The following is a 12,173-nucleotide window of genomic DNA, read 5'->3' on the forward strand; positions in this document are numbered from 1 at the left end:
CACCACCAGCATCTCCTGGGGGAGGACAAATCCCCTGTCAGGTGGGATCAGCTCCATGGGGTTTGCAGCAGGACTGGCTTCCCAAAACTCCACATCAGCTCCAAACCCAGCAAGCAGGAGAGGTTTAACCCAGAGATGAAACCACAGCTGGGTTTACACAGCAACCCTCAGAAAAGTCACTTTTAGGTGACATCCAGGCAGTGCCACCAACCCAGAGAGCACAGAAACCTCGTGGCTTTCCCAAGAACCAGAAACAGTCAATGTTTTGGGGTTATCTTTGCCCAGAAGCACCCACAGATCTCTAAAAACCAACATGAGGCACCTGCACAATGCTCAACCAACGTCCTCCAAACCATGGACTCCAAAACTCCCCCGTCCCATCCTCCACTTGGCATCTCCCAGCCCTTGGAAGAGGGATCCGAGGGGGCCACGGGGACTCACTTGCTGAGAAGGTGGCTTCGGTGTGGACAGGCGGGGTGGAGGGCAGGAAGGGCGGGTACCCCACGAAGAAGGAGCGCAGGGAGCGCTCGGAGAGGAGAGGGGAGCGCTGGGCCGGGATGTTCTCACAGCTCCCCACGCTGTTGTGGATCTTCAGGTTCAGGGGCTTGTTCTTCTTCTTGACCCTGGGAGGGAAAAGAGGAAAAAGGAGGGAAAAGTGAAGGGGAAGGAGTTGGGGGTGGGCTGGTGGCACCCGTGGGATGGAGGTGTTGCTGCACCATCTTCCACATGATAATTAATCCCCTTCACCATGAGAACTCCCAATCCCTCCCCACCATAAAACAAAGGCAATTTTCCCAAGGAACATTCCAGAGCTTTTCCTTAAGGAACATTCCAGAGCTTTTCTTCTTGAGAACCTGGGTGAAGAAAACAATTTGGTCCAAAAGCTCATCAGCCCCATCCTTGCTGACCTTGTGAAATCCCCTAAATGATCACATTTAATGTCACTACATCAAATACAGGGCTGCAGAGGAGAATGTGAGGGACCCCAACAGATTCCCAGGAATCAGCTTGTCGAGGCACAGGACTGTGGTGTGGATGACCCAAAACCCTGGGAGGATTTCCTCAGAGACGAAATTCTGCAGAGCAGGGAGGGGGAGTCGCCTGCCTCCCACTCCTCAGCACATTTTTCCACACTGGGACAATTCCCAGCCATCGTTCCCTTGGCTCGGATAATCTCAAAGCTGCAGCAGACCGGAAGGATTTGGGATGCAGAGCGACACTGGCAGCTCAGATGGGCTGGGCTGCAGGATCCTGGCGCTGTGGAGCCGCTCTGGCTGCCATGGAGTGAGGAGAGAGAGAGACAGCCCTGGGAAAGGCAGCTCAGCCCTCTGGAGATCTGCAGCGTTTGGGACAGAGATCCTTCGAGAACATCCTGGCAGTGCAACAGCTCATGGTGATGGAGGACTCCTGGAATGCTGCATCCATAATCCATAATCCATGCATCCCACCCAGAACACTGCCCCAGCCCTGGGGCCCTGCACAGGAGGGACCTGGAGCTGCTGGAGCCAGTCCAGAGGAGGCCACGGAGCTGCTCCAAGGGCTGGAGCCAGGCTGGGAGAGCTGGGGGTGCTCACCTGGAGAGGAGAAGCTCCAGGGATACCTCAGAGCCCCTTGCAGGGCCTAAAGGGGCTCCAGGAGAGCTGGAGAGGGACTGGGGACAAGGGATGGAGGGACAGGACACAGGGAATGGCTCCCAGTGCCAGAGGGCAGGGATGGACGGGATATTGGGCAGGAATTGTTCCCTGGCAGGGTGGGCAGGCCCTGGAGCTGAGCATCTCCCACCACTCCCAGCAGTGCCCGGGGACATCTGGCCCTGCCAGGCGATAGGAAATGACCTCTTTAATGAAGAAAATGAAACCATCCTCTAATAAGTTAATTATTTCCTCGCACAGGAAAGCTGCTGCTGTGTTTAGGGTGGCTGCAAGGACCTCTCTGGGTGTGCTGGGCTCAGGACAGGGTGGATGATCCCAGGCTGGTCCAGCTGAACGGATCTCCTGGCTTGGAGCTCCCTGGGGGAGCTGATGGTCATGGAGTCATGGAATGGCTTGGGTGGGAAGGGACATTAGAGCTCATTGAAGGACAAGGGCAGGGACATTTTCCACTGTCCCAGGCTGCTCCAAGCCCTGTCCAGCCTGGCTTTGGACGCTTCCAGTGATCCAAGGCACAGCTTCTCTGGGCACCCTGTGCCAGGGCCTCCCCACCTTCCCAGGGAACAATTCCTTCCCAAAATCCCATCTAACCTTGCCTGATGGCCCCAAATCCAGTCCATCCCCTCCACTGCTGCACTTCAATCCCAACCCAGCCATAGGCTCTCCACCAAAAATCCCAGTGCTGCTCCCCTGGCATGGCCTCAGCTCCCCCTGAGCTCAACCCCGGCCCGAAGCCCTTCCTGAAAGGCAGTGATTAAGCACTAATCTCGTTTTTTTTTCCACCCATAAATCAGTTCCAGACCAAATATTTACTGCGAGCATCATTTCCTCGCCAAGCAGGGCTGCTGACAGCTCTCATTATTAGGAAGGATGAGTGATTTTGGACAGAGAGAGATTTTTTTTTTCCTCTCTGTTTCTTCAGGAGAAAAAAATAATGAAGAAGAATAAACACCAGGATCCAACTGGGTGGCTGGGCTGGCTGCCTGTCTGCCCCTGGCCTTGATCCCTGGCCTGAAGGAAGGGGAGCAAGAACTGAAGCCTGGAGAGGAACAGGAGCATCCTCACCCAGGATCAAAGGACAGGGGGTCCTGTCCCCTGGTTTGGGGACAAGGAGTGCCTGAGGGACAAACCATACCCTGTTTGGGGCTGCTTGGGCAAAAAAGGGTCAAAAACCATCCTTGGGGCAGGGGTGGAGGATGAGGCCAGTCATGGGCACCTCATAAAGAACTTGTTTCCATGAGGGGTCATCCATCCATCATCCATCCATCATCCATCCATCATCCATCCATCATCCATCCATCATCCATCATCCATCCATCATCCATCATCCATCCATCATCCATCCATCATCCATCATCCATCATCCATCCATCCATCATCCATCATCCACCCATCCATCATCCATCATCCATCCATCCATCATCCATCATCCATCCATCATCCATCATCCATCCATCATCCATCCATCCATCCATCCATCAGCCATCCATCATCCATCCATCATCCATCATCCATCATCCATCCATCATCCATCCACCATCCATCATCCATCCATCATCCATCATCCATCCATCCATCCATCATCCATCCATCCATCATCCATCATCCATCCATCATCCATCCATCCATCCATCCATCCATCATCCATCCATCCATCCATCCATCCATCCATCCATCCATCCATCATCCATCCATCATCCATCATCCATCCATCATCCATCATCCATCATCCATCATCCATCCATCCATCATCCATCCATCCATCATCCATCCATCATCCATCATCCATCCATCATCCATCATTCATCATCCATCCATCATCCATCATCCATCATCCATCATCCATCCATCCATCCATCATCCATCATCCATCCATCATCCATCCATCCATCCATCATCCATCCATCCTCCTACAGGGTTGGAATGAGATGATGTTCAAGGTCCTTCCCAACCCAACCCAAACCACTCCATGATTCCATAGATAGTGACAGGACAAAGAGAAATGGTTTTCATCTAAAAGAGAGGGGATTTAGATGGGATATTGGGATGGGATTTTTCCCTGGGAGGGGATGGGATGCTTCCCTGGCAGCTGTGGCTGCCCCTGGATCCCTGCGAGTGACCAAGGCAAAAACTTCCATCTTCCCCTCGTTTATTCAAAGTTGGGAAAAACACGCTGGAAATGTTTTTCCATTCAGCCTGAACTCTCCATCCCAGCTGGGCAGGAGGAATTCCCATTCTCTGTGCCAGCTCCCTGTTCCACAAGGACAGCAGAGGCAAAAAAATGGGAATTAAAAAAAACCCAAAACACCAACAAGGAAAAACATCAGCCTAATTTCAATTTTCCATAGGAATAAGGCCCAACACAGCCTCACTTCGGGAAAGGGAGGCAGGATTCCCTCATTGCTGGGAATCTCAGCCGGATAAATCCCAGCTGGATCAGGAGGAACCAGCAAGGTGCAGCAGAAGATGGAGCCAGGTCTCGCTTCACTGCTCGGGGTGGGGTTGGCCGCACTAACCCCCCATTAAGGGGCATTCCAGCCCTTCCCAGGAGCTGGAAAAGTGGGAAAAAAGCTGGAAAATCCACTACAGCATCACTGGGATTAACGGAAGCCAGGGAAGCACAGGGAGAGCCAAAGGGGCCGTTCAGGTGAATTTGGATGCTGCTGATCCCTCCTGACCCCCAGGAAGGACCATTTTCCCCCAGGCACAGTTGGACAATTCCCAAAATGAGTCTCCAGGCGAGGGAGGAGTGGGGAGCTCGTTATGGAGCAAATATTTTTTATTTTGGCTCCAAAGTGTTTTGAGGGAGCAAAGAGAACCACATTTGGTCCATCTCGAGGCTTGGAGCCCCCCAAAATCTGGGAAATGCCCACAGCACCTTCCAAGGATGGCAGGAAAATGCCAGCATGGGGACAAGGGCTCCTTTCCTGCCAGATTTGGAGCAGATCCCGAAATCTGGACATCCCCACTATTTGTTTTTGCCACTCTCCATGGTTTTCCCACCTTCATCTCTGCTCCAGGAGGTTCCAAAGCTGGGTATTCCCGGGATTCTACCTCTCACTGCAGGTCCCAGCTTCCCCAGCAGCACATCGGGATCAACCCCTGTTCCGTGCAGCTCTTGGCTTCCCAAACCTTTCCCAAAATGCCGCATCTCATCCCTTGGCCCATCGTGAGCCCACACCAGCACCGCCAGCATCCTCCTCTCCTTCACCCCTCACCACCCGCCAACCCTCTGCAGACGCAGAATTCCTCATTTTCCTGCTTTATCCCTCGGTTGGGAGAGCCCAGAGCAACCCCCCAGGGCAGAGTTTGTGGAGCCTCGGGGATAATTCCTGCCTTGGGATGCTCGGGAAAAATCAGCGCTGCTCGCCAGGAGCGATTCCTTCTCAGGTAGGTGAACGCCAAGGATTGGGGCAGTAATTTCATGCAGGAATTTGTTAAATATATAATGATGGATAATTAAAAAAAAATAAATAAATAAAAAGGGGAGAAAAAAAATAAAATAAAATAAATAAAATTTAAAAAAATAAAAAAGCCGAGCGAGTTGGAAGCGTTTAATGCAAATCTTTTTAGGTGTCAATCCCGCCTGAATGGCTCATCCCCGCCTGCTCAGTGGGATCAGTCAAACGCTTATCACCGGCTCTGGGGGGGAAAAACAGAGGGTTTCAACAGGAGCTGAAAAACAGGAGCAGACACCGGGACAAAGGGCCCGTCATTCCTTCAGGAGGAGGGCAGGGACTGACAGCGTGGGGATGCTGCAGGGTTCCCACAGAAAGGCGCTCGGTCAGGATGCGGTTCTGCCCTGCTGGGATGTCCCAGGGTGATTTGGTGGCTGGAAGAGTGTGGAAATGTGCTGGGAAAAGCTGGAATATGAGGATGGGCACGGTGGGATCTGTATGTTACAGGGAGCAAAAATCCAGTGTTCACAGGGCTGTGATGCTCCTGGAATATGGCTCATCCCAAAAAAGCATCCCAAAGGGACACCCCAACCATTCCCCAGCCCCTGGCAGCGCTCATCCTCCATTCCCAACTCCTAAAAAATCCTGGATATCGAGTAACAACCGGCTCTGCAGGCATTTGTTGTCACTTCCATTCTTATTGCCATTAAAAAAAAATTAAAAGGGTTTTAATTTAAAATTTAACCACAAGGCAGGAGCTGCCCCTGCAGCTGCTGGAGCCGGGTGATGTTTTATTCACCACTTTGCTCCTCACCAGCACACACCAATTTCCACACAAGCGTTGCTCTTAAAGGAAGGGAGATGGAGTGGGAGAAAAAATAAATAAAAAAAAAAATCCTCTCATCGGTATTTCAGCTGCAAAGGATTAAAGATTGCTGCTGCCTGGCCCCGGCCGGGATTCAGCCCCAAAGATTTATGGCTTTTGGAGTGGTTTAATTGCACAATATTCCCGATTAAATCAGAGCAAGGAGCAGGTGAAGTGCTGCCCCCGTGCCTCCTCCACCGCGGGCGGGCGGCTCCAGCAGCATCCATTGGAAGGGCAAAAAACAGGGGAGAAAAGCCTCGGATTCACTCTGGCATTTTTTCATGCAGGAATGATTTGGTTGGAAGGGAGCTTGAAGATCATTTTATCCCAATTCTGCCATGGCAGGGACACCTCCCACTGTCACAGGCTGCTCCAGCCCCAATGTCCAGCCTGGCCTTGGGCACTGCCAGGGATCCAGGGGCAGCCCCAGCTGCTCTGGGCACCCTGTGCCAGGGCCTGCCCACCCTGCCAGGGAACAATTCCTGCCCAATATCCCATCCATCCCTGCCCAATATCCCATCCATCCCTGCCCAATATCCCATCCAGCCCTGTCCAATATCCCATCCATCCCTGCCCAATATCCCATCCATCCCTGCCCTCCTTGCCTTTACCAAAGCCCGTCTCCAGAAGATTTGCCACTTCTCCCTTCCTGTTCCCATTTTGATGACAAAATCCGACCTTTTTCTTCAAGGATTCCCAAAGAAACCATTAAAAAACCTCTGGCTGAGGAGTCTGAGCATTCCCAAACAGCCTTGGGGAGCGGTCTCAGGACAGGGGGCACCTTTGACACCAGGATGAACACACAGCTCCCATGCCCAGTGCCACCCCACATCCCAAATCCCGGCACAGCAAGGATGGCACCAGCTCCTTAAGGATTGCCAGGATTCCAGGCAGTGGATTTTTTGAACCTGCCTGAACAGCTGAGATTCCTTCATTCTCCACCCAAACCTGAACGAGCTCCACACAATGCTGGGGTTGATCCACAGAAATAAACAGAATATCCTCCAGATGTTCCATTTATCCTCCTTATTCCCATAAAGAGGCAACAAACCCTCCCTCCCCCGGCCAGAGGAAAAGCAGCTCCTTCATATCAAAGCCTCAGCACTTAAATATTTATCCAAGTGCCTGTCCCCACTTCCCTGGATGCCTGAATTTCCAGGCTCGAGCCTGACTGATCTATTATTCTCTTTTCCAAGCACAAAGTGGAACTTTTTTATTACAGCCGCAAATTATAAAGCTGGGAAATTCTTTGAAGGGAGTTTGAGCCAAACAGGTTTTTCCTCCCCCCTCCTCCTCCTCCTCCTCCTGGGATTGGAGCTGGGGCTGCAGGAGCAGGGCTGGGAGCAGACACGGGCGGGAAGGAGCTGGAAGAGGTAATTGCCAGGATCCTGGAGCTGGAGCTGTTTCTCATTAAGCCCTTTCTGTTTTCTTGGTTGCCACCGTTACGTTTCTTTGAGGGCCACACAAGGGCAGTGAGGGTGAGCTGGGGCCAGCCAGGGCTGCTGGGATTGAGTCTCCTTTGGATGGAGAAGCTTCCACAGGGATTCAGCACCTGGGACACCCTGAGGGGGCTTCCCCATCCCCAGACAACACAACCTCAGCCAGGTGGGGCAGATCCAAACTGGATGATCATGGAATGGTTTGGGTGGGAAGGGACCTTAAATCTCATCCCGTTCCATCCCCTGCCATGGCAGGGACACCTCCCACTGTCCCAGGCTGCTCCAAACCCCATCCAGCCTGGCCTTGGGCACTGCCAGGGATCCAGGGGCAGCCAGAGCTTCAATCAGTGCTTACAGGGAACAATTCCTGCCCAATATCCCATCCATCCCTGCCCTCTGGCAGTGGGAGCCATTCCCTGTGTCCTGTCCCTCCATCCCTTGTCCCCAGTCCCTCTCCAGCTCTCCTGGAGCCCCTTTAGGCCCTGGAAGGGGCTCTGAGGTGTCCCTGGAGCTTCTCCTCTCCAGGTGAGCACCCCCAGCTCTCCCAGCCTGGCTCCAGCCCTTGGAGCAGCTCCTCCTCTGGGCTCTGAGGACCATTCCCTGCTTTTGGTTTTGATCCCATTATTGCCAAGGAATCCCCTGGAGCTCTTGGCCCCCCCAGCAGCTGCTTTGGCCACCACAGGGGTCAGGGGTGGCAGGAGGGTGAGGAGAAGCTCCCACCAACCTCCTGAGGCACAAAGTGAACAGAGCAGCTTCTCCCTGGCTTTGCTGCACAGCTCCAGCTGGGAGAGAGAGCTGGGAAGAGCTCAGGCTCTGCCAAGACCAGCGGTCAATCCCTCTCCTGGCCACCACCCTGGACAAACAGCCCCTGTCCGAGCCCCCTCTCCCGCCTGGGCAGCCCGGAGGCCACACAGCAGGCACCAGGAACGCTGTGCCACCTCTCCCAGCATGTTAATCCTTATCTAAATTCATCCTCACGCCCGTCTGCCTTTGAAAGGAGCCTCAACTCCTCATTAAAGGACACGGTGAGAAGTTTCTCCTCAGAGCACCGTAAAGCTCCAGCGCCTCTGGATGGAATAGCAGGGCCGTAATTAACATTAATGACACTCCTAAGGAGCGGCACAGCTCGGAGCAGTGGGATAATTCCAGCACGGAGCCAGGTTGGTACGGGGGCCACTCATCACTGTCACCTCGTGGTGTGCAAACCATCCTTTGGGGGAGCTGGACACATTCCAGGAGCTGTGCTCAGCTCCACAGCCCTGGCTCACCGGCAGTGGCAGTGAGATTAATCAGGGGGATGATTTGGAAACACAGGGAGAGATGCTGCTCGTTTTGCTCTCCAAATTCCAGCACTTCCCTGCTCTCCCCCTGGCAGAAGTTCCAGGCTGGGGCTCTGTTTTCAGGATAAATAACCCAGCATGGAGACCATGGAAGCACAGGATCCTTTAGGTGGAGTCCACCCATGTCCCCAGGTGCCACATCCACACAGGTTTTAAGTCCCCCCAAGGGGAACTCCACCCCTGCCCTGGGCAGCTGTGCCAGGGCCTGGCCACCCTTCCCATGAGGGAATCTTCCCAAAATCCACCCTGAGCCTCCCCTGGCCCAGCCTGAGGCCGTTCCCTCTCCTCCTGTCCCTGTTCCCTGGGAGCAGAGCCCGACCCTCCCCGGCTGTCCCCTCCTGGCAGGGAGTTGTGCAGAGCCAGAAGGGCCCCCTGAGCCTCCTTTTCTCCAGGCTGAGCCCCTTTCCCAGCTCCCTCAGCCGCTCCTGGGGCTCCAGCCCCTTCCCCAGCTCCGTTCCCTGCCCTGGACACGCTGCAGCCCCTCCAGGTCTCTCTTGTCAGGAGGGACCCAAAAGTGACCCCCAGATTTGAGGTGAGTCACAGGGACGGGCCCTGCCCTGCTCCTGCTGCCCCCCAGGGCTGGCACGAGCCAGGTGCCAGTGCCCACCTCGGGAAGATTCTCCATCTGGATTTATTTCCACGTGTTTGCAACGTCCTGCTGCATCCACCTGCTCTGCAAACATCAATCTCCTGCTCATCCCCAGCACCAGGAGCCCACCTGCCTTTCCAAAGCCGGGGAATGTCAGAGGAGCTGCCTGGACGCCGCTCTCCCGAATCCCGCCCGAGCGGAACATCCAATAATCGATGCACCAGGTGGGTGGGAATGGCTACAAGGGGAAATGTCATTATTATCAAGGTTACAGAGCAGCAGAATTAATGACCCAGCAGGGCCTGTTTAGGACCAGCTTAAATGATTAAACTCGAGGCACAGTCTAAGCATGGCCTGCTCGGTGGGGTGGGGATGGTGGAGAAGACCTCTGCTCCCAGAGGGTTTTGGAGGTCTGGGGTTCATTTTTTCACCTCCCTGCCCTCTGGTTCCAGGTTTTTGGAGGTCTGGGGTTCAGTTTTTCACCTCTCTGCCCTCTGGTTCCAGGTTTTTGGGGGTCTGGGATTTGGTTTTTCACCTCTCTGCCCTCTGGTTCCAGGTTTTTGGAGGTCTGGGGTTCAGTTTTTCACCTCTCTGCCCTCTGGTTCCAGGTTTTTGGGGGTCTGGGATTTGGTTTTTCACCTCTCTGCCTTGATGGCCCCAGCTGGGCACTAAGACTTGGCCACAGGAAATATCTTTTTCCCAGGAATTTGTAATGTGGGATGGAGAAAAACATCCCCAGGACAGAAAGTTCAAGTTGGAAATAATACAAGGAAAAAGGAAAAGAAGAAAATGGGGATGCTCTATCACCAGTTCACATCTGAACTTCATGTCTGACTTCACCCAGCCAGGAAATCCTCATTCCAGTCTGGAAAAATCCCACCAAAAAACCAAAGGTTAAAAGGGAAAGAAATGAACCCTCAGGAGGTTTTGAAGCAACAGGTTTTTCTACCAGGAAAACATCCACACCTGGAATGTCACTGCAACAGCAGGGTAAGGAGAATTCATGGAAATTTTAACAAAAATCCAGCTGCCTTGAGCTGGAGGAGCCCATTCCAGCCCAAACTGACCTAGGTGCACCACAGAAATGTCCTCTCCTGTCCAGCAGCTGCTCCACGCTGTAACTCAGCACATCCCCAGGGCTCTGCCCCCATCTGGAGCTCCAGCTGCTCCCAGAGGATGCTCCTCGAGAGCCATGGAGCTCGTGGGTCTGGCTGGAGAGCAGCAAAAGGAGCCACAGCTGGGAAGCAGCTGAGGGGTTGGGCTCAACTCCCCTCCACAGGGATCAGGGGACCAAGGGTGGGTCAGGGGATGGGTCTAGGAGGGGTCCAAGGATGAGGGATGGGTCAAAGGACAGGCCTGAGGACACAGGATGGGTGAGAGGAAGAAGGATGGGTTAAAAGATGAAAGGTGGGTCTAATGAGGGGTCCAAGGATGAAGGATAGGTCTGAGGATGAGTCAGAGCACAAAGGGTGGGTCAAAGAAGGGAGGATGGATCGAAGGGTGGGTCTAATGAGGGGTCCAGCGGTGAAGGACAGGTCCAAGGACAGGCCTAAAGATGAAGGAGGGGTCCAAAGATGGGTGAAAGAATGAAGCATCTGTCCAAGGATGGGCCAAAGGACAAAGGACGGGTCTAAGGAGGGGTCCCAGGATGAAGGGTGGGCCCAAGAACAGGTCTAAAGATGAAGGGCGGGTCTAAGGATGGGTCTAAAAATGAAGAACGGTTCCAAATACAAAGGAAAAGTCTAAGGATGGGCCAAAGGATGAAGGATGGGTCTAATGAGGGATCCCAGGAGGAGTCCAAGGACAGGCCTAAAGCTGAGGGATGGGTTCAGGGATGGGTGCAAGGATGGGTGCAAGGATGGGTGCAAGGATGGGTGCAAGGATGGGTCCAAGGATGGGTGCAAAGATGGGTGCAAGGATGGGTCCAAGGATGGGTCCAAGGATGGTGGATTTGTCTAAGTACAAAGAAAAGGTCTAAGTCCCGGTCAAAGGATAAAGGATGGGCCCAGGCCAGGTCTAATGGGGGGTCCAGAGATGAAGGGTGAGTTCAAGGGAAGGTCTAAAGATGAAGGACAGGTCTAAGGATGGGTCTAAGGATGATGGGTGGGTCTAGGTAGAGGTCAAAGGACAAAGGATGGGTCTAAGGATGGGTCTAAGGATAAAGACCACCCACCCCAGGGCAGATCCTGCCTCCAGAGATCCACTGGACACCCCTTCCAAGGGTTAACACACCCCCTCAACGAGCTGGACTTTTGTTTCCCAACCAATGAATTTTTAAGACTTCCCATTCCGAGTTTGTTCCTTTCCCGGCTCCTGGCTGATGGATAATCATTAACTATCCATGAGAGATTCCAATGGCCCGTGGAATTCATGAGGTATTAAATGGGCATTATATTATCAGCCACTCTCAATGTTTTGTTTCCGTTTCAGGACCATTCCTGAGATGTTTATGGGTTGTGGATTTATGGAAGTCAGGGGATCTTTTCAGGAGTAATGTTCCGTACCTCGGAGTTACGGTCAACAGCTGGAGACTCCCTGCAGGAAAATTGGAGGCTGGGAGCAACAAAAAAAAACCAAACCAACTTAACCCCTGCCTCAGAAGGTCTTGGCACACAGAAATGATGGATTAAATGTTGGGGATAAGATCTGAAACGCAACATTCAAAGGAGTTTATGAGCTGTCATCGGGAATCAGGCAGTACATGGTGGCCTTGCTCTGGAGGGGACCCGGTCGCTGCTGCTGCTGTCACAAATAAATGGTGGTGTTTTATTTTCTGTCTGTGCCAAGGTGGAAAAATCCGGGGGGAGCAGCCCAGGAGAACCCTGAGGGCTCCATTCCATCAATCCCGACCCACGGCTCATGGGGAGACAGATTTCTCCTTCTGCCAAAGTCA

General features: G+C 53.3%; 1 protein-coding gene across 1 annotated transcript in view; it reads right to left on the reverse strand.

Moving 5' to 3' along the window:
• KSR2 (kinase suppressor of ras 2) overlaps positions 1-12,173 on the reverse strand; it is a 78,047-nt gene that overhangs the window by 43,674 nt on the left and 22,200 nt on the right. Inside the window, exon 5 of the mRNA XM_058851454.1 lies at positions 442-623. Coding sequence (XP_058707437.1) covers positions 442-623 — 182 coding nt within the window. The remainder of the gene's footprint in view (positions 1-441; positions 624-12,173) is intronic.

The sequence above is a fragment of the Poecile atricapillus genome, chromosome 16 (genome assembly GCF_030490865.1).
Source record: "Poecile atricapillus isolate bPoeAtr1 chromosome 16, bPoeAtr1.hap1, whole genome shotgun sequence".
Taxonomy (NCBI): domain Eukaryota; kingdom Metazoa; phylum Chordata; class Aves; order Passeriformes; family Paridae; genus Poecile; species Poecile atricapillus.